Source organism: Ceratocystis lukuohia (genome assembly GCF_044167205.1).
Source record: "Ceratocystis lukuohia strain C4212 chromosome Unknown Supercontig9_pilon, whole genome shotgun sequence".
NCBI lineage: Eukaryota > Fungi > Ascomycota > Sordariomycetes > Microascales > Ceratocystidaceae > Ceratocystis > Ceratocystis lukuohia.
Window position 1 is genome coordinate 968,121 of NW_027263528.1, and position 26,473 is coordinate 994,593.

At 45.8% G+C, this 26,473-nt stretch overlaps 7 protein-coding genes across 7 annotated transcripts; all 7 read right to left on the reverse strand.

The window, feature by feature from the left end:
• Positions 1-260: 260 nt before the first annotated feature.
• On the reverse strand, positions 261-3,032 carry HOO65_090226 (Copia protease; the record flags this gene model as incomplete). The annotated part of the gene is made up of 1 exon (XM_071001647.1): positions 261-3,032. One exon carries the CDS (start codon positions 3,030-3,032, stop codon positions 261-263), a length of 2,772 nt encoding a protein of 923 aa, XP_070856112.1.
• A 2,970-nt stretch (positions 3,033-6,002) lies between these two features.
• Positions 6,003-6,731, reverse strand: HOO65_090227 (uncharacterized protein; the record flags this gene model as incomplete). Its single annotated transcript, XM_071001648.1, has 1 exon — positions 6,003-6,731. The coding sequence occupies one exon, from the start codon at positions 6,729-6,731 to the stop codon at positions 6,003-6,005; it is 729 nt and encodes a 242-aa protein (XP_070856113.1).
• Positions 6,732-9,559: 2,828 nt separating this feature from the next.
• On the reverse strand, positions 9,560-10,297 carry HOO65_090228 (uncharacterized protein; the record flags this gene model as incomplete). Its single annotated transcript, XM_071001649.1, has 1 exon — positions 9,560-10,297. One exon carries the CDS (start codon positions 10,295-10,297, stop codon positions 9,560-9,562), a length of 738 nt encoding a protein of 245 aa, XP_070856114.1.
• A 2,908-nt stretch (positions 10,298-13,205) lies between these two features.
• HOO65_090229 (uncharacterized protein) lies at positions 13,206-14,036 on the reverse strand (the record flags this gene model as incomplete). Its single annotated transcript, XM_071001650.1, has 1 exon — positions 13,206-14,036. One exon carries the CDS (start codon positions 14,034-14,036, stop codon positions 13,206-13,208), a length of 831 nt encoding a protein of 276 aa, XP_070856115.1.
• Positions 14,037-15,411: 1,375 nt separating this feature from the next.
• Positions 15,412-16,278, reverse strand: HOO65_090230 (uncharacterized protein; the record flags this gene model as incomplete). Its single annotated transcript, XM_071001651.1, has 1 exon — positions 15,412-16,278. The coding sequence occupies one exon, from the start codon at positions 16,276-16,278 to the stop codon at positions 15,412-15,414; it is 867 nt and encodes a 288-aa protein (XP_070856116.1).
• Positions 16,279-17,399: 1,121 nt separating this feature from the next.
• HOO65_090231 (uncharacterized protein) lies at positions 17,400-17,819 on the reverse strand (the record flags this gene model as incomplete). Its single annotated transcript, XM_071004630.1, has 2 exons — positions 17,400-17,568; positions 17,620-17,819. 2 exons carry the CDS (start codon positions 17,817-17,819, stop codon positions 17,400-17,402), a joined length of 369 nt encoding a protein of 122 aa, XP_070856117.1.
• Positions 17,820-20,616: 2,797 nt separating this feature from the next.
• HOO65_090232 (uncharacterized protein) lies at positions 20,617-21,474 on the reverse strand (the record flags this gene model as incomplete). Its single annotated transcript, XM_071001652.1, has 1 exon — positions 20,617-21,474. One exon carries the CDS (start codon positions 21,472-21,474, stop codon positions 20,617-20,619), a length of 858 nt encoding a protein of 285 aa, XP_070856118.1.
• Between the last annotated feature and the right edge of the window lie 4,999 nt (positions 21,475-26,473).

Genomic DNA, 26,473 nt, shown 5'->3' on the forward strand with positions numbered 1-26,473 from the left:
TGTAGAATAGATCTTAATGATTGAATCAGTTCAGTATTGAAAGAGCTAACTACTGCTATAGTTGGTGGAGGGTTCTAGGCTACTATATACTGGTGGAAGCAGGGACTGCTTCCCGTCAAAGGCCTAGACCTTAGAGACCATTTCAGGGGTATCGTATTTTATGCAAGGCCCTTATGAGTTGTCGATCTTTATCTCGGGCTGAATACCCTATTGAGTATAGCGCGCCACGCAACACCCCCCCTTCTGCCGTAGGTAGAGGCTCACTCGATCACGATCGATTCGTGTGGAGCCTTGTCGGGATCCAAGCCACCGAAGAGCACCTTGTTGTATTTTTTTGTGAGGGGAGCCGACAGTGGTTTAGTTAAGGCGTCCGCTATTTGGTGCTTGGTGTCTACGAACTCGAGGGCGACAGATCCATCAGCAACCTTTTCTCGAATATAAAAATGATCGGCCCTGATATGCCTCGTGGCCCGCGATGTAGCGTCCGTCCGATTCGCTGTGGTGAGGGATCCTTTGTTGTCTGCAAAGCCCGTGATCTCAATATCATGTCCTGTTTGGGTTGCGAACGATTTCATGAACATCGCTGCTGCCATAGCGTCCGACATAGCAATGAGCTCGGCTTCCAGCGTGCTTCGTGCAACAACGTTTTGCCGTCTTGAAACCCAGATGACAGGACCTCCAGCCAAGTATATGACAAATCCTGTAGTAGATCTGGCGTCGGGGTCATCAACCCAAGTCGAGTCTGAGTACATGTAGGCCTTTATGGGGCCGGTGACATGTTTCTGCGGAGCTGTGTAGGTTATCTTCAGGGATTTGGTGGTGTTCATGTATCTCAGCAAGTGCGTGAGCATTCCGTCGTGCGAGGTTCTTGGCTTGTTGAATGCTGAAACCAGTCTGCTCAGCGCTGGTGAAATGTCGGGTCTTGTCATGACACGTACATACATAAGGCGTCCAACAAGTCTTCTGAAGCGATCGGCTGACTCCTTGTCGAGTTCTACATCGTGGGGATCTATGGGTCTGTCCTGCCATGGGTTTGATGGAGGTAGAGGTGCCGGGGTTTGGCTTGGCTGGCATTCGTTCATGCCTGCTTCTTCCAAAATGCTGTCGATGAGGATTATCTGGTCAAGCTCGACGGAATTGGGGTTGAATCCTAATGTGACACCCAGAAGCCATTTCGGGATTTCCGTCAGTTCGCCATGGAATCTGTCCATTAATTTTCTCTCAAAGCTTTTGACAGCTTCCTCGTTGGGTCCATCGTAGAGAAGGTCATCTATGTGAGTGCAAACTGTGATGTCAAGGTTTTCATTCCGATATGCTGCTGGATCGCAGGGTACCTGTTTGAAACCCATGTGCAGAAGGTATTGTTTCATAACCTTTTGCCACTCGTGACCACTTTGCTTAAGCCCGTATAGCGTTCGTTTGAGCTTTATGACCATCCCTGTTTTGTAGCCGAGGTGCTCGCTGATGTGTGGATTTCGTTGAAAATAGTCTTCCAGCTCCTTTGGTACAGAGACATAGACATCCTCTTGAATGATCCCGTGAAGGTATGCGGCTTTGATATCAAATTGTCTTAGGACTCGGCCCTTCATGACAGCGGTTGCCATGAGAATCCTCCAGGAATCTGAGTGGGATGTTGAAGCAAATGTTTGACCATAGTCGAAACCTTCACGTTGCATATCGCCTCTTGCAACGAGTCGTGCCTTGTAGCGACCATCTGTTTTGATACGGAAAACCCATCTCAGCCTAATGAGTTTCTTGTCAATTGGCCTGTCAGTGAATTCGAAGACATTGTACGACAGCATCGTCTCTATCTCCTTGTCCATGGCATCTCGCCATTTGTCGCTCATTGCTAAAGCCTGCTTGGGCGTTGAGGGGTCAGAAAAACTAGAAAGTACAAACAGTGTGTCCTTGGCCGTGTCAGTTCCGTGGGGGTAGCCATCCTGTATTTCATCTATGGCGTCGTCATTAGTAGTATCGTGGTTCTTTTGAACTTCAGAGTAAATAATGTTCTTTTGTCCGGTGCTGGCATTGGAAAGGTTTGCCTGTATGTCCTTTTTGGTAGGTCGCAGCGTGCCCAGCGGGCGCGAGACAAGCGTTGGTTCGGCGCGAGGTATCTCTTCGATGATTCTTACGTGAGGAGTTCGGTAGATTTTGCCGTTTGTCTTGGAGTACACAATGTAATTGTGGGAGCCTTCGTGGCCTATTAGAACACCTTCTATCGCTCTTGGAGTGATCTTGGATAGGTGGAGGTTGGCTACTTCACTTTCAGGCAAGGTGATGTAGCACTTGCTTCCCAGTGTTCTCCAATGTGCTATGCCGGGAGAAGGAGGTGGATGTCTTCCTGCAAGCCTTGCTATCTCTGAGTCCCATTTCTGGGTGGCTGAGGTCTCCTGATCCTGTGGAACGACAGTGTTGATTTTTTCAACGATTGTGGATAGTGATAGATCCCAACAATCCTCTGGAACACCGTCCGCTACTGCGATGCGAAGCTTGGTCAAGATCTCCTTGACTGAGCGTTCAGCCACACCATTTTGGGCTGGCATATGAGGTGGCGAAGTCACCACACTGATTCCGTTCTGGGATGCCCAATTCTTGATCTTCTGAATATTGACATCGGTGCCGTTATCCAGCATGAGTTTGACTGGCTTGCGGCCTGTCTGGTTACTCCATGCCTTCAACTTGTCTATGATTATATCCCCAGCTTTCTTGGTGGTCTTGGGGATGGCAGCTGCAATTCGAAATCTCGTAAACTCGTCTGTGAGGACGACGAAATACTTGCAATCGTTGGTAGAACTCCAACCGACATTTGCCACATCTATGTGGATACAGTCCATGACTGCATGCACTGGGGGTCTCGAGTCTTGGGGGGAGAAATGCACTGCTTTCGCTTTTAGGCAAGTGTCGCACGCCCAGGATGCAGTGAACTTTGGTTTCTGTACCAGGGAGCCTCGTGTGTTTGATACTGTCTTGACGAGGGATGCATTGCTGATATGGCCACATCTATTGTGCATAGTCCGTGTGAGTTGTTGCATTGTATGTGTGGATGGAGGAGCTTCGTGTTCTACAGTGCCAGTCGCAAGGTTGGCGATGATCTCATCTTCTTTGGCTGGTCCTTGGGTGGGGAATCTTGTATTCGAGATTATGCGTGGCTGAAAGACGAATTTGTTGTTGACAATCGCTGCAATTCGTTGCTTTATGATGATCTTTCTGCCGGCAATAATTCCTCCCGCCTTGTACCATCTCAGAGCGGGGTCAGGGTCCGATTGTCATGTGACCCTTAACCCTAAAACATACACCAGGTCAACATTAGGCAAACAAACCCTGAATATACTCAAATCAAATCAAACACCAAGTAAGCCCCAAGATAAATAATCAGGTGTACATGTGCTGTCGGGCGACTCAACTTCTAAGGTGAATTCATGGAAATTAGAACTTGTCAAGAATGATACAACGTGCATGATATAATAACTGCGCGTTCAAAACAAGTTTGTGGTCAAATTTCCACAACTTCACAACCCTCTACCCCTACAAAATCATTTATAACACTCCGGATGAGTCCGGATTCAGTGGGGTTCTATGTTCCAGACACTGCTACTTCCATTTGACATCTTCGTGCCTTATGTCCTGTCTTTCTACAAACCCCACGTTGCCTTTGCTTCATTTTTGCCCTCCGCTTCTGACTGCCGTGTACATAGCTTCACATCTAGTAGAAAACCCACAGCCTCTAGGTCTAAGGCCACAAGGCCTGCTCCCCTAATGTCTCCCCAGATGTTTTTTTCTGACATGGACTCTTGGAATGCTGCCAAAAACCGCAGGAAAGCAGTCCTCCATGGTGATGTGCGTAGTGCTAGCCTACATCTTCCTCTCGATTTGTCATCTCTATGCTTGCCCAGGCGGGCCAAAACACCCGAAACCAAGAGGCTGAAGGTTGTGGGTTAAGCAATAAGTCATACAGAGCATGACATTCTTGTTTGCCTTACAGTAAAGGTCGAAGCCGACATAGACGTGACTTTCACAGCCATCCAGAATGAGCAGACGATATTCGCTAGCTGTGCGCGGTTTGGTGTGCTTATCGGAATGCTAGAGCCACTCTAGCACTCTTTCGTTTGTTGTTCAGCCGTTTGGCAATGATCTAGTCTTGCAGTATAGGGCTATTGTCATACCATATTGAGAGATGATTGCTTTTCTTGGCAGTCTTGCATCTACGGTGTCAATCAACTACTAAGTGTGAGAACCAACTTAGCGAGTAGTCTGAGTCTTTAGTGAAGACTTAGGTGCGGGAGCGTGTATAAAGTTGATCTTGTATTGTCTGAGTGTTCTATCTGCTAACGAGTGATGGTACGAGCTACTTAAGTATCTGGAAGTGAACCCCTTCTCCAAACCATACCTGTCCTTGTGACTGAATCTCCAACCATTAGTTCACGATTAGTAGTTGGAGTATACGATTGTGACGTATGAAGAGTAGTCACGAGGGAAAGATGTGACATGGGTGAATTGCGCTCAGACCCATCCCTGCGATCACATGCTTGCAGCAGAGCCGAGGAAATGCTGCCGACGGAAGCCGAATTTTCACACTAAGTACGTTTACAGTTGAAAGTACTGCTTGGTATTGGAATAGCAGAAGAAGATTATCATGATACAAGCGCCTCAGTGGAGATACTCGGCCACAAGCTAAGATATATGCTGGTATGTTGGAAAGTTGTTCTTGTTCCCTAGTCGCACAAAGCTGAACATGAAGACACTTTATGTAATAAATAGGGAATAGTAGAGGCTGACTGGCTGATCGATAGTCACAATGGCTCGACAAGCATTCCGAGTTATCTCGTGATAAGCTCGTAGGCATTTACCGGATAGATAACATGATTACGTTTATAAGTGTGGAAGGCAAAGAGAAAGTCAACAGTGTGGCCCTCGTTTGCTCTTCGAAGGATGCAATTGGCAATCATCTTCTCTCTAGACAGAATTCACTTCTATGAGAATGTTAGGGATATCAGCGCCATTATTCATTATCACTTTTGTGTTTAGGATCAAACGGGCGACCTGGGAATTTAAACCGGCTCAGGCTACAATTTTTGGTCCTTCCGAGCGAGCAAGCTTTTCATGATATCATGCTCACTCTTCTCGCTGCTCCAAGTTTTGCGCAATTCCATTCTTCCCCCATTATTTCTCTCATTTGACCCCCCAGCTGGCCATTTTGCTTACCATCAACTGATGACAAAATCCCATCTTTGAGCTTCCTGTATTGACAAGGAGTAACATAGAAATGACGGCAATCAACGAAAAAAAGTGAACCCATATCTAGTACACACGACTGTGCTAAAAGAAACCTGATGGTTGTTAAATTCCTTGTGCACATACACCACAGGTCAACTGAACTGAGATTACAGGCTTGATTGGTGGCAGTATGAATGCACCCAAATATGTCTAATATGACACAAGTTAAGTGGTTTGTTATGACCCGGGGAAGTCTGGTCCAGTGCTTGGCTACACAAATCCAAGCACTCACATGTAGTGGATAGAATCATTTATTCATTACAGTTAGGTCACTACGATTCAACAACGGGCGCCTTAGTTTATCATAGAAATGCATAACAAAAGACCACTCGGGGCGCGAGGGATGGGCAATGTCCAGTAATGAATTTGATTGCTCGAAATGACTTAAAAAACTTCCTAGCAGATGGCGCGAGCAAAGTTGTGTGGTCTGTTTTTGAATGACGGTCTCTGGACAGTTCATTACGGCCCCGCCGAGAAGGTCTTCTAGATGAGCTATTGGGTCTGTGATATATTGAAAATTCAAATAGACCGTTTGGACATTAAGTTTCTAGATGAAGTGAATAGAATGTGAAATTTATGAGAATCATGTTGTAGAAGCTGTTCTGATGATGAGATGTAACATTTGTAAGCTGGCTGACTAGGTGCATTAGGAAGTCCAAACCGTGTTACTTGACAGGGCCATGGCTAGCAATGTGTATTGGATTAAGATCAGGCAGAGGTAAAGTAATTTATTGCTTCGCTTCAGCAAAAAGGGTCACGAAGTCAGTCGCTAGTTCTTCTTCGAGTTCCCACATGTCCTCCAATTCCTCTTTCAAATTGCCCCTTGAGTTCTCAGTTCGCTTGTCAATGGTTGGTATAGACACCTCATCTTTTTGAGTGCTGGTTTCTGGTGTTGAGAAATGAAAGAAAAGGGCATGGACGTGATAGCCAATCCCACGCGTCTCACGTGGGACAGTTCTGATGAACATTATGTCGGGCGGGCTGTTTTTAATTATTGCCGCATGCTGGAAGTGCTTGGTGTTGAGGATTTCATTCCAACCATTGCTACCAGGCTTCAAGGTGACGCCGTCCATGGGGCCAAGTTCGCGGTTCTTGCGAATTTCACCAATCAGTTCGCTAGTTGGCTCGTCAGTCTGAACCTCGGAAATGACCCAGTCTACATCTTCAGGCTTGCAATTACGCGTTTCTGCAAGGGCATTATAGATTTGACTGAGGTCAAGCTTACCCTCCCGTTCAGGATCCTTTTCATTGTTGGCAACACGGAAAATGACAGTCCTCTCCAAAGGATGGAAGACCAATCCGTTAACCAACTGGTGCTTCCCGTCGTTTGTAGGGCCAAAGACGGCATCACACTTCCCTTTCCTGCCTAGCAGGTAGCCATGGTCTTCTAGGATGGTAGCTTGGGAAAAACCAACAAGGGACAGGGCCAAAGGCAATAAAGTTGAAAACAGTCTCATCGTAGCGGGTGCTGGAAATGTCACAGCAGTGAAGTAGCGTGGTCTTTGAAAGTATGAAAAAAACGGTGTGGTGTAAAGAGAAGTAGGTGAGGCTTCCCGACTTTTGCAATAAGCGGCATGTATTAGCTTTATAGCCATCATCTACTAATGACCCGTTCTAACAATTTCCTAGCACAGAGTGATGGCCTTTTTTCTCATGAGCTGACAGCAGGAATCGGGTGCTCCAATACATTTCTCTAAGGCCAATTGCCCAGGATGTACGGCATGGTGTTAAGATCCTGTGAAGCTCCATGCGCTAGTATGCAGGCAGGGCTTCATGATGGCGGATGCAGCGAGTAAAAAGTAAGCTTCGGGCTGTTTGAAATCTAAAAGTGATTATGAAGAAACAACGGATTTAACGTGATTGTCATGGCATGTCAAGCTCGTGGTGTGTGTTGGGACTGACTCATCTGCATGAATAAGGTGTCGATGATCTAATACGAGAATATTTCAACTTGGACATTGCTATAGTAATACCGGCGATAACGCTTGGAGATAATTCCAGATCATCTCCAGTGCATGTCTAAAAAAAAACTTGTTAGTTGTACCTTCAACACAAAACCAGTTGATTTATTTTCTCGGTAGTCTTGTGTCTACGATGTTAGATGATTACTGAAGATCTTTGCGGCTGGAGGTATTTCTTGGATGCGCAATAGCTGGGAAAGATTGACGTGATCCAAGCGCCTTCGCGGAGATACTCAACTACAAGCTAAGAAATATACTGAGATGTATGTTTAGAAGTTAATTCCGGTATTTGGTTACACAAAACTGAGAAGGAAGATACTCTATGGGTTAGACAGGGAGTGCTAAAGGCTGATTGGCCGATGAACTGTTGAAGTTGCTTGACAAGAATTACTAGCATTGACTTTTATGAAAGTGTTAGAAATAGCAGCGCCATTATTCGTTATTATCCCCGCTGTTTATCACCAGACGGGCAACCTGGGAATTCAAATCAGCCCGGGATATCAACTTTAGTCCTTCTAGGCGAGAAAGCTGTTCACGATATCATACCCATCCTTTTCACTTCTCCATGTTTTGCTCCGTCCCCTGCCCCATTATTTTTCACACTTTGCTCCCCGGCCGACCATTGCGCTTACCATCAACCAATGCTAAAACTCCATTCTTCAGCTTCCTATTTTAACAAGGAGTGAAATAAAAATGATGGCAATAAATGAAAAAAAAAGATGAAGCCATACCTAGTACACACGACTGTGCTAATAGAAACCTGATGGCTGTTGAATCTCCTGAGGGTATAGTGATAGCTCTGTACTCTGGATTAGGCCACATGTCTCATGCTACAGCCTGGGATACCTGTACATATACGCCACAGGCTAACTAAACTAAGATTGGGTTGCATACTTGATTGGTGACAGTCTGGGTGCAATTAAATAGGTCTAATAGCCGTCCGCTGTAGCGGGAGAAACCTGTTCAAATGCTTGGCTACACATACTTGAGCGCAGACATAAGCTGAGTGGGATCATTTATTTATGAGAATTCCTATTCGCACCTGAAAATTTAATGCCCCACATACCAAGTGATTGAAGCAATCTAACAGTAGTTATTAGGAGGACGTACTGAATGTCCTGTGAAGAAGAGAAAGAAGGAGAATGAGTGATTATTGATGTTATGTTGTTTCTATCTAAGTCTAGTCCGAGGGGCGGATCTCGGCCGGTTTATATATCCATTACTACCATGTTCTGGGTCGAGCGCTTGGGCCTTGGATGAAGACCCTTAATGTCTAATGCTAACCCTAACGTAAGGGCGAACTAGATCAGGATCAGAAATCTTGGTAACCGGGACTTAGGTTACTGACACAATCACATAACCATTTTAACAACAATCTAACTAGCCAATCAAATAGTCATAAATCTTCATAGCAGGATATGGAGACAATTCAAGGCAAGAGAAGGACGGAAAAACGGCAAATAACACTGCCAATATCACCAAATAAGCCACCACAGGAGGCAGAGGGAGGGGAGGAGGCTACATACAACACTCAGTTCAAGAGGCCCAGAGTAGACTTTCTTGGATTGAGCAGGAGAGGGGGGCTAGTACGACTATTTGTTGTGGAATTGGTTATGTGATTGGTTCAATTACTTGGTGTATGGGGCATTAGATTTTCAGGTGCGAATAGGAATTCTCTTATTTATGCCATCCGGGTAACTGTGATTCAGCATCAGCCGCCTTAGGGTGTCGGAGAAACGCATTAAAAATAGACCATTCAGCGTGCTAGGGATAGGTTGATGTCTAGTAAGCGTAATGGATCTGATCGCTCAAGCTTACTAAAAGTATATTTCTAGCAGATACTGCGGGTAGGGTCGTGTGATCCATACCTAAATGAAGTTCTCTAGACAGATCATCACTATCTTACGCAGAGTGGTTTTGAAACGAGTTACTAGGTCTGCGATATTTTGAAATTTCAAATAGACTGGTTGGACATTAAGTTTCTAGATGGGGTGAATAGAATGTGGAATTAATGAGAGTTATGTAGTGGGGGCTGTTTTGCCAACGAGACATAACATGCTTAAGTTGACTGGCTAGTTGACTTGCAAAGTGCAAACTGTTTTACTTAACAGAGCCACGGCTAGCAATGCGCATTTGATTAGGGCCGCGTGGTATATTCCCTGAAGACTTGAGAAAAGTAGGCGAAATTGTGACGGAGTCGAACTGCTAGAGGTATAGTGAAGACAGAGCCTTCAGCCAAAAACAAGAACAGATGCTACACTATTTTCAACAACAGAAATCAAGCCACCAATGTCGGCTTTGAGACCAGCCAGAACTAAAGTGTTTTATTCCTCTGCTTCAGCAAAAAGTGCTCTCAAGGCAGCCCCTTCGTCATCATCAGCTTCCCATTCGGGGCTCCACTTCCCCTTCCATTCATCTTCCTGATTGCCCCCCGAATTCTCAGTTTGCTTGTCAGTAGTTGATGTAGACGTCTTATATTCTTGAGTGCTGGCTTCTGGCTCTGAGAAATGAAGGCATAGGCAATCGACATCGTAGGTAGTATCGCTCGTAGTACGCTGGGTGGTTATAATAAAGATCCTGTCAGGCAGGCTGCCTTTAATCATAGCCGCATTCTGAAAACCCATGGTCCCAAAGATTTCATTCCAAGCCACGTCGCCAGGCTTGATGGAGACCTTGTCCATGCGATTGAGTTTGCGGTTGTTGCGAATTTCACTAATCAGTTCGATAGTGGGCTGGTCCCTGGAAGTATCAAAAACTACCCACTCTAAGTCTTCAGGCTTCCATTTGCGAGCTTCTGCAAGGGCATTATAGATTTGATGGAGGTCAAGCTTATTCTCACGTTCAGGCTCCCATTGCTTGTTGGCAAGGAAAGTGACAGCCCTGTCCGATGGATAGAAGCCAAACCAATTAACCAGCACATAGTCTCCATGTTCATTAGGAGCCAGGACGCCATCAAAGTGCTTGACCGTCTGCACCCTGTAGCCGTTGTCTTCTAGAATGGTAGCTTCCGAGAGGCTAAGGAGGGATAGGGCCAAAGGCAATAAAGTGGAAAAAAGTCTCATCGTTGCGGGTGCTGGAAAAGACACAGGAGTCAAGTAGCGTGTTCTTGTAAAGTATGAAAATAAAGGAGTAGTATAAAGAGAAGTAAGTCAAGATTTTGGACTCTTATGACAGACGGCATGTATTAGTTTTATAGTCGTCTACAAGCGACCCACCCTGACGATTTCTTAACACATAGTGATGGCTTTTTGTTCTTATGAGCTGACAGCAAGAATTGGGTATTCTATTGCGTTCCTCGAAGACCGATCGCCTAGCATTGACGGCATGGTGTTAAGATCTTGTGAGGCTCCATGCGCTAACATGCACAAAGGGCTCCATGATGGCCGCTGTGGCTAGTAAAAAGTAAGCTTCGGGGTGTTGTAAAAGCTAGGTGCGATTATCGAGTGGTGACGGATTTAAGTTGATTGCAATGGTGGGATAAGCTCCTGTTGCTAGGGCTGACTTGTCTGTATTTGATTAATTGATTGTGATTTTTCCCCTGTAGTTTAAGGCCCTTCTTTCTATATCTTAGTCCTTTCCCGCCTCTCGTGCTACCCCACTCATAAGAGCAGCTCCCTAGAGTCAATAATTGAAGCCATGAAGCATTTTGAGAAGGCAACGACTGTTAATATACGCGAGGTGGTCTCACTATGGGAAAGGAATCGACAACTTGAACAAGTTAATAACACAGTAGCCCGGCGCCGGTGTAGAAAATGGACTAGGATACAGAAAGAAGGGTCCTGAACTACAGGGGAAGCATCACAGTTAATTGATCAGATGGATATTGATGTGCAGGTAACAGTTGAATCCTCGAGAGGTGGCCGTGGAAAGTCACAAGGAGCAAAGGCTCGGCAGTGTAGTATTTGCAGAAAGACGGGACATAATGTAAGGACCTGTCAGGAGGCCCTCGAGGTCAACAGAGAATAGTATAGTGATTAATTTCGATTCACCAGACGGATTATGGTGCTTCTATTGCGTGTTTAATTCGGAGACTTGATAAAAGTGCGTCGCTCACTTATCTGCGTCACTCGATTACCACCACGCACGTTAGCTGGAAGAAATTAATATGATCCAAGCGCCTTCGCGGAGATACTCAGCCAGAAGTCAAGAAATAAACGGGCATATTGGCAAGTTAATTCCGTTATTTGGTTACACAAAACTGCGCAGGAAGATACTCTATGGGTTAGACAGGGGGTGCTAATAGCTGATTGGCTGATGAACTGTTGAAATTGCCCAACAAGAATTACTAGCTACCTTGTTGTAAGCTCGTGAGTATGTGCGGCATAGATAACACCATTACATTTATAAATGCGTAGAAGGTACAGTAAAAATTAACATCGCGGCCCTCGTTTTTCTTCTCGAAGGGCGAAGTTAGAAACTATCTTGGCCCTAGAGAGCATTCACTTTGATGGGAGTGCTCGGCATTGAAATCGGCTACGGATATAATCCCTCTAGTCTCTCAAGCGAGCGAGCTTCTTATAATAGCATGTCCATCCTGCTGACTACTCCGTGTTTTATTCAATTCCTTCCTCCAATATCTTTCCCACACCGCTCCCCATCCGGCCATTGTTCCTGTCATGATCCGATGCGGAAATTCCATCTCTCGGCTTCCTGTAGTGACAAGGCGTAAGATAAAAACAACAGAAACCAAAGGCAAAAGTGAAGCCATACCATGCACTACCACTCTTTTGTCCAGCAAAAAATGATTCCACCACAAAAGCTCAGCTATTTCACTTACACAGAACTCAGCCATAATAGAGCCTTGGTGGAAATTTTACCTCATTAAGTTTCCCATTAATATACTTTTGGATATATAGCCCCTTCAGCCAGCCTCCCAGGTTGGACCTGCTTTTCACGACCGTCTGGCCGCTAGGTCTGTCAATTACAGTGGTTCAAGGTACTCCCCGTCGCTGAAACGTCTACGAGGGTGAAAAGTCATTATCGGTAGCATCCAATAAAGCCTCAGCCATGCCGTCTTCTGTATATCTCCAACGAGGCCGCGATGAAAGCATTCTGATCATGCTGTAAGAGATTATCGGGAATGATGTTGGAAAGCAGCGGTGAGGAAATCGGGGATTGTAATATTTCCTTACTACTACCCACATAACTCGGGTGCTCTCCTTGACAGTTTGAGAAGAGAATTAGAAATTCTAATCAAATCTATACTTCATGGAAGAAACTCCTTGTAAATAATCTTCATTCGGGTCGAGCTATCTGTAAATGAAAGAGTTGGGTTTTGGTGGGCGATTGTTTATTTTGCCTGACGAAAGTAAGATGGTGCATGGTGCCTAGCACACAAGACTGTACTGTAGAAAGCCGATAGTTGTTAGTGCTTCCAAAGGTGTAGTGCTAGCTATCTACCATGATATAGGCTACATGTCTCATGCCAAAGCCTGATCTACCTGCGCACATACCCCGTACATGAACTAAAAGCAAGATTGCCGACTTGATTGGTGGCGCAAGGCGGCCGACAATGAGACCTAGTGTATTTCTTTGCTTATCCCCCATGGCCATCCGGTTCAATAGCTGTTTTGTACGCCAGTTTAGTCATAACCTGACAGGTTTAAGCAGCTTTTCGACTATAGCCAACTGCACAATGATCAAATTGGGTATCAGGAAGCCAGTTCCATTGGCTACACAAAGCTGAGTATCACGTTGTTAGTTTTGATGTATGGAGGATACTGTGATACGACTAGTTGATTAAAAATGACAGTCTTCAGACAAGAATCATATAATGTACCTTCGAGGACCGAGAATGCAAATGTGTAAGTAATTAAGATTAAATTATCTTCCTCGTGATACTATGAAAAGTAACAGTGAAACATCAAGAGAGACGTTTTGCTTCGCGTCATGAAGTGCAGTCACCTCCGTTCCAGAGACCACCCCGTCATCGACTCAATGCAGGAAACGGGCGCCATCGTTGCCGCGTTTTTAACTCGACATAACTTGCGTCATTTGAGTAGCCAGATCTACCAGAGATGAAGCTTCACGCTTCTTTTCTGCGGCGTAAATGGCCTTATACATATCCATTTCCTCTTCCTGGCTACTCCACTGAACCTTCCAACCATTTGACGTATCAACTTTCCACTTGGCCGACCATTCCTTCCTCCATACCTCCTCCCACTTCAGCTTATCGTCTTTCTGCGTAGCAGCGCCTGATCCAATGCCCTTGCCGTAAGGCTTTCTGAAATGCTGTGACGGGAAATAAAAGTGGAAGGAATTAATGTCGAAAGTCACTCCAGACACCATACGTTGATGGGTTGTAATGATGATTTTGTCGATTGCTTTGCGGTTAACCAGTGCTGCATACATATAGTGCTTGGTGTCCTGGATTTTCCTCCACTCATCTTGGCCAGGAGTGATTATGACCTCATCCTTCGGACCAACGCCGCGGCCCTTTCGAATGCCAAGGATGAAATCTTCCATTTCTGGGTCACCCATGACCTCGGTAACAATCCAATCGACGTCTTCAGGCTTGCGTTTGTGCTCCTCTGCAAGAGCGGTGTAAATTTCAGTCAGGCCAAGCTTGTTCTGGTGCTCAGGCTCCATCTCGTTATCAGCAACGTAGATGGTCGCCATCTTCATCCAGGGGTGGAAGCTAATGGTGTCAGCCAGCTGATAGCGTCCATGCGGGTCCCGGAAAAGGACACCATCCACACTTCCGGCGCTGACTTTCAGGTAGCCATTGTCCTCCAGGGTGGTAGCCTGACCAAGGCTGACGAGAGATAAGGCCAAAGGCAAAGTAACCGAAAAGAATCTCATTTTGGCGAAGCGATCAAGGTTACAGAAGGAGTGTGTGAGATGAAGGCGGCTGCATGAAAGAGATGATGAGACGATGAAGATATTGTCGTGGTGAGGAGAAGACACTACACTTCACGAGATTTGAACTGGGCGGGACACCTCGATATTTCAACTACCGCCCAGAAACATCTCACAAATATTTGTTTTAGACGGCTGATTGTTTTTGTGTTTGCCTTAATAGAAATTACCAAAGGCTATCAATTTTTATTCGCATTAACTGGCAAAATGTCAGAGCCAGGATCATCTATCGGCCATGATGGCCTCCTATGGCCCATGCATCAACATCCCGGGCTAGGCGATGGAATTTGCATTAATTCAGACAGAAGCTTTCGCAACCATTGGGAAAATTCAGTGTAATTACCGGCTTGATGCATGTCAAATAGTCATAACATTGGACAAGTCTAATGCCGCAACCTGCTGCCCGATCTACATATGCATGCGTGTTTAAATCACCGGATACGCCAATTTCGACGATTATAGAACAAACTTATATCATGTAACTTACGCGTACCCCGAGCGCCGCACTTTTCGTAGCCTCTCTTATAGAACTCGCAATAAAATCACCGCAACCGGGTTGACCAATTAAAACTACTCACTATACTCTTCCTCAGATGTCTCAATCACTACGTGACAAGTCCTTGCATTATGGCCAGGCTGGCCGCAGACACCACAACGCGGAATACCCGGTCGCGCTGACCTCCTTTGACCACTACTCCGTGATGGTCCAGCTACTACCTGCGCATCAACATCCATCTGATCAATTGCTTCCCTTCCTTCCTCTACTGTCTTAACCCCTCTATTGTTTAGCCTAGTTCTTTTTGCCCGCCAGCGCCGGCTAAGTCCTGATGGTCTTTGTTCTCGGCAGCTAATAGGGCAACCCGATTGTGAGTGTTACGCCGGCGTCTATGATACGGCAGTTGTAACCCTGCAGCTATTGACCACAGTGAACAGAACACTATAATCACTCACGTAGATGCATATATATACGGTAGACTCGTATGAATAGCAATCCTAAAATTTATGTCGATTCTTCTGATTCTTAATGCTTGATGAAGAAGGAAGGAAACTCTGTGACAGACTTCCGATGCTGACGGCTTCGTAAGTCTTTCTCAGAGTGGGGTTAGGGTCAGACTGTCATGTGACCCCTGCAATGCCATGAATGATAGAGATTAACTCTTGCAACTCTACCACATCAATGTGTAAATTATTAACATTAGACTAAGGTTTTTTACATTTGCTTAGAAAAACAAAGCTGAATTTCCCATGCAATGAACATTTGTTCTACGATTCATGATGTGAAGTCTCACTTCCACTCTAGGGAGCGGCGAGTCGTGGGCTAAGTGCTGGGAGCGGGCGCGGCATAGCTCTCCCTGCTAGACGAGATCACACCAGCAATCATGGCATCTAGAGCAAGCAGCGATGAATATTCCTGCTCCTCTTCCAATGCAAAAAGACTTTTGAATGTAGCTGCTTGCTGTTTCTCGTTGCCCCAATCCATTTTTGAGCCCATGTACCCCTCGCTTCTCAGCATCTTCTGCCACTCCTTCCTGCAAATCTCCTCCCACTTCATTCCATCATCCTTCTCTGTATCTTCGCCTGGTGCAGACGAACCGTCTTCCAGCTTCCCGTTTTCTGAGCCCGGGAAATAAAAGTGGAAGGAATCAACAGGGAAAGGAACTGGATTCCTAGAACGTGTGTGCGTCCTGACAATAACCTTTTCCATTGCTTTAGGGTTGACCAGCGCCGCAAACGCGTAGTACTTGGTATCCAAAATACTTTTCCATTCCTTGTCGCTGGGAACGATCGTCACCTCGTCGCCAGGCTTAACATTGCGGCCTTGGCGGATGTTGGAGATCAACTCCTCCATTTTCAGGTCACCAACCACTTCAGCGATGATCCAATCAATGTCTCTAGGATTGCGTTTGTGCTCCTCCGCGAGACTAGTGTATATTTCAGCTGCGCCAAGCTTGTTCTGGTGCTCAGGCTCAACGTCGTTGTTAGCAGCGTAGATAGTGGCCGTCTTCATCCAGGGATGGAAGCTGATAGCGTCAATCAACCGGTAGTCTCCATTCTCGTCACGCAGAAGAACAGCATCCATAGTTCCAGCGCTAACTTTCTGGTAGCCATTGTCCTCCAGGATGGTAGCCTGAGCAAGGCCAAGGAGGGATAAGGCCAAAGGCAAGGACGTCGCAAAGAATCTCATTGTGGCGGAAGAGTGAGAATCACACGAAGAAGTCAAGGGATAGAGGGTATGGTGCAAGGGAAAGTAGATGGTCAACGGTACTATTGCGGAGAGAAGATTCTACACACCATAGGCCGGGACACACTTGTCTTTTAACTTACCTTCAACAAAGTTCGACACACTACCTAGTGCTGAAAGATACTTTTTCGGTTATCTTTTTCGGACGGAATTCATGAACGCTTTGAATGCTCTTTTGCATTTCCTGACAAAATGGATAGGCTAAGATGACCCACGAGCGCGAGGTGTCGTGACTCCATGTGGCCCCATGCACTAACATCCCGGACCTGACGAAGACCCTTGCACTAAATCAAAAGGCAGCCCCCACAGTCCGGTATCGAAAAGCCATATTGCATTTATCAGCTGGCAAGGCATGTCAAGGCTTAGAGCCAGATAGTTGCCATAGTCAAGGCCAAGTCCGCAACGCCGAAGGCTGACCTATTGACCCGTTTACGTTTCTAGTTAGTCCAATATAAGACGCAGAAGATGCTAAGCTTAATTGCTGGCATTATGTGGCCGACAGCCGTGCTTAGATTGTACTGTCGCTTCTTTCCACGTAATCGCTGCTTATAGTTCGCAGTGGCAGTGGCAAGAGGCGATTGTTTACCATTCATATTGATTGTTTGGATCCACGGCAGTTGAACGATAGCCAAGGTGATTTAACTTTGCCTACAATTGAACTCGGGGGGTTCTAAAAGGCCCCGGCGTGTGTGTATAAGTACCTTCTCGACAATGCCCGAGTACAACAACAACAAGCTGCATAGCATGAGGACTCTAGTTACACAGCTGAGGATGAGGATGCTTCGCTATTACGTGGGAAGTACTGTAGCTTGATGGACTAATATCAAATTCCAGCTGTCTGATAAGAGCCATACACTCTTGCGGGCCAAATGCATGAATGTGTAATTCCAAACAACATCATATTCTTCATAGCTTCTTGAAGTATGCAGCAAATGGTGGTATCCCACAAACTAATTCTTCAATTACTCGTTCCAACATAAAGCCAAGTCTCTCTCCAGCTCTAGGAAGCGCCGAATTTCCAGCTAAATGCGGGCTGGGCAGCCGGGGCATCTTTGCTATGACTGTTAGCCGAGACTAAATCGGCAATCCGAGAATCCTCCGGACTGGTCAAAGATGAAACTACCTCCTCCTCCTCCACACCGCGAACATCTTTCAAAAAGGCTGCTTCCTGTTGGGAAATTAAAGTGAATGATTTCCAACTCGGCAGTGGCCCCATCGTAGGTACGTTTCTGGCTGCAGACACTAATTTTGTCGATTGCTTTGCGGTTAACCAGTACCGCGTACCTGTAGTACTTGGTGCCCAACATTTCGTTCCACTCCTTGTCGCCGGGAACTTTTGTCACCTCTTCCTTGAACCCAACACTGCGGTCCTCGCGGATGCTAAGGACGAAATTCTGCATTGCCGGGTCTTCCACAACCTCAGTGACGGTCCAGTCAACATTTCCGGGCTTGCGTTTATGCTCCTCCGCGAGACCAGTGTGCATTTCAGTTAGGCCATCTAAAAAGTTGTTGAAACGGGATGGTGGTGCTTATTCCTGCGGGTGGCACAGAAGAAACATGGTCCTTGTTTGATGAGTTCCAAGGCTGACATTTGCCTTGGTTGTCAATCAACTAGCCTACCTGTCATATCTAATCAAAATCAACGCTTATCAGATGAGAACGATGTATGTACCCCAGCTTAAACAAGATTCAAGTCAGCAATATAGGCCCTGGAATAAATAAAAGTAGCTTGGGGCTGCCAGAATGGGACTAGCGAGATATTGCAATTTACGGCCTAGGATATAGGATGTTGAAAGTAGCGTGTCCAAGATGCGGGATGACAAATATAGGGGTCATAGAAAGGCTTGCAAATATGGGCATCACCGTTTTTCATGCGCAAAGAGCGAACTGTTTTCTCCCTAGAAGTCCTGGGTGTGCAGGTTGACAGATTAGCGAGGCCATATACTATTGCAGGCATAACTTTTTATAGAGGCAGCTCAAGCCACCAACGCAAGAACGTGCGTAGCACACCCTGGAAACATATTCAATAGCATGAAGGCCTAACAATACTTCCTGATGCAAAATGTCGGCTCTTTTGTTCAGGTACAAGGCTAGCCATTGAAATTGAAGAATCTATCCCCATTCATCACAATTGACAGTAAACGACCAGCAGCACGTACTAAGAATTTATCGATAGCTTCAGCAGCGATGTCAGAATCGAATGTACCTAATATCAAAATTGGTTCCCTGTTTTCATTCGGAGGCCAGATAGGGCTTGCTGTTGCTTGGAGGCTTGTAAAACAGGCCACCAGCCCTTTGGGACTTGACCGTGTCTAGATCACATAAGTCTAGCCTAGCCTACTAGATGCCAGGACAGTCAAGATTAGTGATGATCCATGACCAGGAGAATTTCCGTGTAGAGATCTACTCTTTCAATACATGTTTGCAAGTTTTTTGGCACCCTCTTCTGCCCTGAGCGTTTGAGCTACCTCAGCTTCCTAGAAAATATGTTAAATATTTGTTTGTCTTTCTAGCAAGACAGGAGGGGGTGAAAGGGACGTTTTGCAATGACGCTAGGTGTCTTACTTTCAGTGGTGGGTAAGAAAGAAAAGCAAAAGCTCTCGGGCAGCTTGGGCCGCGTTCATTAGTCAACGAAAATCCTGGCGTGATGATTTAGCATGAGAAGAATTTGAATTCAAACTATCTACACAATTTCCTAGGACTGGATGTTTGATATGTGTGTTCATCACGTGACATGGTGCCGTATACGTGACGCTTATTAACCCTAACAACGGTCCCTAAATTTCTGACCCATAGTAGCTTCTTCTCAGCTTGCGGTCATGCCGAGAAGTGCTTTAAATGAATAGTGGATCGCGTACATGCCATCCTTTTATTTGGGGCAAATTGTTTTGACATGTGAAAGCTTTCGCATGGTATACATGTCTTGGTCCTACTCTTATAAACACGCTTTGTGCCAACCAAACAAAGCGAGCGTTCATCCCCAGTTATTCCCAATGGAGTATAATATCCACAACGGTGATCTTGCCTTGTGAAAGCCTCTGAATCCTATACGACGATTGCGGGTTTGTATCAACCAATCAACTTACACAGCAGCTTCTAGTAAATAACCCTAATCCGTTTTCTTACCACATCTACAAGCTTTTTCTCTAAACAGCCTCCAGGAAATTCCGACTTGGCGGAAAGTGTGCAGTTCGTCCGAATGCCTTCTCCTGCTAGGTAATGATGACCCACCTGTTCGGAGACATTGATTCAACTTGTTATCACACAATACTACCCTGTAAATCTTCCGGGATGCCGATTTTAGCCATGTAGACGACTGATATGTTTTGGTCGAAGCAAAGAGCTCGGCGCTTTGCCATTACGCAGGCTCAGTGATTATACTCGGCGGGTTTTAGAACGACGAAGGGGACTACGTTAGGTACGCTGTTTCGTAACTAGGATGCTGCTCTTTGTATTCAAGCCAGGGTTTCTATATGACAGCCTTCCAGCGGATTTTCCGATGCCTAGCCCAGTATATGGAAAAGGGACCAAGCAAGCTACAAGGAAGACGGAGTATAGTTACCGGAGTGTGACTTGCTACATGCATACAAAGCATTTAGTTTATCCTCAAAATTCCAGCATACCTAGGGTGTGCCTATGAGAGCAGAAACTGGACTCGGAGATCACGCACAAAGTTTCACACATACCGCAACGGAGTCAATCAATACCACAAGGAATTCGCGACATGGTTACCGACATATGTTAGGTCGAGATGACATGGCATCTTCCGTAAAAGCTTGAAAGCCTATTGTTGTGTGGCGCTTGAGACACACATTCCATGCCGCCGAACTACGAAGTGGAGGAAGTCCCATCACGGGGGAGGGATCTATTACATCGACTGGAGGTGGCATGGGGTGCAATGCATGCAAAAGCTGACAGAGGCAAGGATGATAGATAGAGGTCGATAGAACGTATTGGAACTTGTTACGTATAGGAAAGGTCTCGATTTTGTTCATTATATCACGGAGCCGCATTATCAATGGACTGCCCCGGGAAATACCAGATTCCTGACTGAAGTCGACAAATATCATCACCAACGATCAAGACTATGTAAGATCATCGGCTTCTACAGAATTTGACCCATCGGACAAGAAACATGGAGTGCACTTTAAGCGTCGGGCATGTGAATATAAATGCCATCAACATCTATTCATCTTGTTTGTCGTCATGTGGAGGGGCATTCTTTTTGCGGCATTATGAAGCCAAATCTTGCTTCTATTCTAGATAGAGTCTAATCATGAGCTAAGTGCGAGAAACAGCCGCATCGCTGTAGCCATTTAGAGCAATATTCAAATCGGCTCTCGCGTCCTTCAGGCGGGCAAGAGATACCTCTTCCTCGAGCTTTTCCGTATTGTATATAATATTTAGTGCAGCATCTAGCCATTCCCCGGCGTGTAATTCGTCGGCCACTTTGCCTTTTAATCCCTTAATGCACTCCTTCTTCCAAAAGTCCATCCATCCCATTGAATTGCTGTTCTCTGTATCATCTGCTGATTCGGGTGTCGTCTCCTCTTGTGAGTTCGTGTTTTCCTGAGTCGGGAAATGGAAGATCAATGAATCAACATCAAAATCATCCCCAAACAAGGTGCGCCTGTGCGTTCTGATGATAACTCTCTCAACTTCTTTGCGGCTAACCGATGCCGCATTCCTGTAGTACTTGGTGCCTAGAATATCGTTCCACTCCTTGTCGTTGGGAGCCACTGTGACCTCGTCATGGAGACCGACTTTGCGGCCCTCGCGGATTCCGAGAATCATTCCCTCTGTTTCGATGTCTCCTGCAACCTCAGTAATGATCCAATCTATATCTTCAGGTTTGCGTTTATGCCGCTTCGCAAGAGCATTGTAGATATCAGGGAAGCTAAGCTTGTTCTGGCGCTCAGGCTCTATGTCGTTATTAGCAGCATAGATAGTGGCTATTTTCATCCCAGGATGGAAGCCGATAGTGTTGACCATCTGATAGTCTTTGTCTCCATCACGGAAAAGGATTGAATCCATCTGCCTATCGCTGACTTTCTTGTAGCCATTGTCCTCAAAGATCGTAGCCCGAGCAAAAGTGAGAAGCGGCAAGACCAAAGACAAGGAAGCGGAAAGGAACTTCATTGTGGTGGTGTAGTAAGAAGTATAGCAAGAATCTTAGGGATCAAGAGTGCGGCTGAACGAAAAGTAGATGATTGCAACGGTGGAGTGTGGGAACCACGCACTTTTGGGGGCCCTGACTCTGTGGGATACAATGGCCTTTTAACTGCCTCTCACTAGTATCTCCAACATTCCGCAGTGCTGCGCCGTGTTTTCCGGCCTTCTTTTCCCGATACCAATTCATGAGAAACTTGGACTCTTTGCTCCGATTCTTGACAAAATGGGGTGGCGAGAATGACCCATAGGGGGGTGGTGTGGTGACTTCATGTGGCCCCATGCGCTAATACCCCGGGCTTGACGAAGACCATTGCATCAATACAAAACAAGTCTCTATGGCCCAGTATATCTAAGCTTCACTGCAATTACGCAATGGCAATGAATTGGAAGGCATAACTCCGCTTGAGTGTCATGGTCTACGCTGAGTGTCTACCACCAAAATCTGGCCTGTTCAAGCACATACGTTGTAGCAGATCTAGTACACAAGGCGGGATGTTGCAGACATAATTGAAAAGACCATGTGACTTCCAGTCTCCCTCGGACTGTATTGTCGCTTGTCTTCGCTTCATGCCTGTCAATGTTGTACACCATGAAGAAAAAGCCTTCAGTGGCCTGTCTTGGTAGTCTAGGACGCGCAATGTTGAATGATAGAAGCGATGATGTTGACCTGTAAATACAATCTGTCACGTGGGTAGACACGAGATATCAAGTGCAAAGCGTAGTACCTTTGCAACGATGGCCAACTGCATACTAAGCGGCCGTTTTGTATTGCCGAAAGCTTACAATAGGAAGCTAAACACTGGGATCCTTCATTCGTTGGACTTGAAATACCGCAGGTTAATTAGCAGATGCAATAGTCCGACCGTCAGACGAGAATCATGGGCCTTGGTGGATCGAGCTCATGAATGACTATATTTGCGCAATCAAAATAAAGCGTAATATGTCCCATCATAGCTTAGCATAAAGAAGGACTTGGCATGCTAGCAATTGTCCCGATCCGTGTCAGAGTCAATATTGCTTCCGCTCTGGAGGGTACTGAGTGGCCGGCTGCAGGGAAAAACGAATAAACCTTCGTCTCCCCGGTGTCTGAAATTAAACTGCCAGCATTAGTGCATAGAGCGGCCGAAGATGCAAGCTTGTGATTCTCGGCACCATCAAGAGAACTTTCCTCGCTTGCCCATCCTCTTTTCAACATCTTCCTGCACCCACCCCTATTACGCTTCTCACTTGTTTCCTAGATCTTTAGTTTGCTTGTTATGGGCTCATGCAACTATCTCGTTTGTTGGGAAATCAGATCATAAGAAATCGGCGCTGTAGGCGATTTCAAAAATAGGACGTTGGATAGTCCTCATAGGGGCTTTCTCGGGTAAGCTTGTTTAGTTGCTGCCCCATGCTTGAAGTGATTGGCCTCAAAAATCTCATCCTCACTATTTTCATCAAGGCAGATGAAGACTTCGGGCATGACGTGAAGATTGCGGCTCTCGCTGGTTCGAGAGATCGGTTCCATAGCTGACGGGTGTTGAGAGTCCTAGAGATGAATCAATCCAATTCTTTAGGGTCGTGGCGGAACAGAATGCATTTCGCTCAAGCCACGCTTATTCCCATGTTGAAGGTCTTGCGTTGTTAGCAGCATATAAATCAGCAGCTTTTATTTAAGGACAGGACACGGTTGCATCGGTTACCGTATATCAAAAATATTGCATATCACCACAACATCGAGTTAATGACTAAGTTCGAAATCTCTTCACAACATCGTGTGCCACGTATTTACCCGACGTTGTTCCGAGTGGAGCTGAATCTCCCTCCACAACAATCTTCGATTAAGCACTGAAATTGTCTGACAGGGACCACGAACTTGTATGCTACATGTCAGTAACCTAAGTCAGGGTTACCAGGATTGCGGACAAGCTTTAGGGTTAGAACCAGACATAAAGGACCTTCTTCCAAGGCCCATGTGCTTGATCTAGACATATGTAAGTCGGTTGAGATCCGCTCTTTAGGCAAGAAATAGATAGACGTAGAACAACTTTAATCATTACGTACTCCTCCTTCTAGGACATTCAGTACGTCCTCCTAATATCTCCTATTTCAACAAGCTTATGAGGATATCGGCATTCAAAAAGGAGGTTTTGCGGTCCGCAAAAGACTACAGAGTTATATATGATTTCAGGTTGTTGTTGCTCTATCTAATTCTTGGTTTAAGCGCAGATCTCAATCGATTTACATGTTCCTCACTTCAGCGTCTTGACTAGACAAGCGGCCTTGGAACGAGATCCTTCTGTCTGGTAACTCTAACGTGTAGCTGAACTTGATCAAAGGTAAGAATCTTGGTAACCTACTAGACTGCTGACAGCAAACCCTTATATACAGTACATTGCACAAAAATGTGCGCATGTAGTTGCAGGACTTGACAGCTTGATAAATCAATACAAAATTAACACAACAGCCTATAGTCACGCCACACCTGCACATCAGCTTAGTCTTGTTCCGACACCTAACTACAGCGGGTTCATCATTTTAATAGTATCTAAGAACGAAAATTAGAGGGTGTGTGGCAAGCATAGCTAGTAGTTTCTATGAGGCAAGTCTAGCCTGCGTTCTGCTGAAGGTCGAGTCGTGAGCTAAGTGCGAGGACACGCCACATTGTTACCCTCCTTGCTCGCTGTGATGAAATCCGCAATATTTGCTTCTAAGCCCACCCGCTAGTTATGAATCTTCTCCGTGCTCTTCTACATCGTACAAACTCCTGGATGCAGTTGCTTCCTAATTACCGTTGCGCCAGTCAAGAGATGACTTACTGTCCTACTTCTTCTCCCACTTCTTTTTCTACAACTTTGTCTACGTCATTGCAATATCGCTCTCTGTATCTTCCGCTGATACTGGCGTCTTGTCTTGTGAGTCTTTGTCTTCCCGAGCCGAAATGAATCAACATCGAAAGCGATTGCAGCGGAAATACGCTCGTTGTTGGCAATGTAGATGGTGGCCATCTTCATCCAGAGATGGAAACTAATAGTGTCAACCAAATGATAGTCACCATTCTCGCTACACGCAAAAAAAGCATCTATGTATCCAGTAATTATTTTAAGGTAGCCGTGATCCTGAAGTACGGTAGCCTGAGCAAGAGTGAGAAGGGATAAGGCCAAAGGCAGAGAGCCAGAGAGGAGCCTCATCGTGGCGATGTCGTTACGGATATAGAGAGCGTGTGAGGGCTAATCATTCTTGTGTTTAGAAGGGTGTATCGTTGAAATAGTGGGATAGAGAGGAGACGATGCAATTTAGCCTTCAAATGGGTGGGATACAACCGCCTTCTAATGATCTCTTAGAAACACCCGTTCAAGTATCTAGTACTGAGACATGCATCTAGTCCGTTCTTCATTTCAATGGCAATTCTTAAGCACTATGAACTATGTCTTGCAGTTCTCGACAAAGCGGAGGAGCGGGGATGATTCATAGGGCGTGGTGTGGTGGCTTCATGTGGTCCCATGCGCTAACACTCTGGGCTCAACGACACTCATTGCCTCAATCCAAAGGCTAGCCTTGACAATCTAGTGTTCCGATAATCCAGATAAACTATCAACTCGGAACTTGTGCAAAGGTGTAGAGCTAGTCAACTGTCTTACATACATAGGGTCTCCAAGGCCGTCTATAGACACGCGTTGCTTTTCAGCGCCAATACAAGCTTTGAACGGCTCGTCTGGGTATCCTTGGGCATGAGACGTTGAAACATTGCCAAGGTTAGATTCAGTGGTAAATATGGTCTGCCATAAGGCTAGCCAACAAGTATGAGTAAATGGATCCAAGCACCTTCGCGTCGATGCGCGACTACAAACTATTGTATGTTAGGAAGCCTGTTGCACGAAATCCAGCATGGAGATGCTGCATTTGTTATACGGAAATTACGATGTGTTGGTTGGATGATGCAAAAGTCCGGCTGCCTGACGGAAACACCAGACTCCTTTGGGCCGAGCCTATGGGTATGTAGGCAGTTAAAAAATAAAACGACATTGCGTGTCATAGCTAAGCTTAAACATGGTTATGGTATGCGGAGAACGGCCCTCGTCCGAGTTGTGGAGTCCAGTGTTGCTTCCATTGTAGAGAGTACCGAGTCATTGGCTACATACGAGAAGCAGGGACATTGTTACCGTCCCTGTCGCCTTCGATTCTATTGAGGATCTCATGATATAGTTGTCGACGTGAATTAGGTGAGAATGACACGGTATAATCCGGGAAACGCAAGAACGTACTGTGTCATGTGATGTGGCCTCTCAGACACACGCACGCTTCATCATGGCCAGTTAGTAGCCTCTACTTTGCGGCTGCAGACGTAGAAGCTGGGTAATGCCCTATTATGTAGCCTCAAATAGGTGACAGATTAAGCAGAAAAAGGAAAGGGTGCAAGAGACAAAATCTGGAAGGCGCAATAGTGACTGACGATAGTGGAATAGGTTAATACTCACTGCATGCAGGGAAGAACCTTATTCTGATGGGTGCCAGAGAAGACGCAACAGTTGAATACTGCACTACACTACTGTAGTGAACAAGAGTAAAGCAGCGGTGATGTGGAGAAGAAGGTTCGGCTTCTTGGCCTTTATGACTGGCCGCTTAGCCAGCTCCCAATGACGTGCCTGGACGGAACTCTAAGCTAGAGAGTAATGGCTTCTTTTCATATGAGCCAATGGAAGCCATGGCCTATTTCATTGCCCTTCTAGACAGAATGGATGACATAGGATAGACCACATGGTGTTAGAACGTGATGGGGTCCTGTATGCTAGCAAGGGTAGATGCAGTTGTATGTACAAGCTGCTACTGGGATGCCTAGCCAGTTCAAAGATATTCGCCCACGGACGGATGTATGTGGCGAGACGCCAAGTAGTTGGTCCTGTCGTTTGGAGGTAGTCGTACGGATGAAACAATAGTGTCTATAAGATGGTTGAAACTATGATGGACATTTATGTGACGTCCCTCG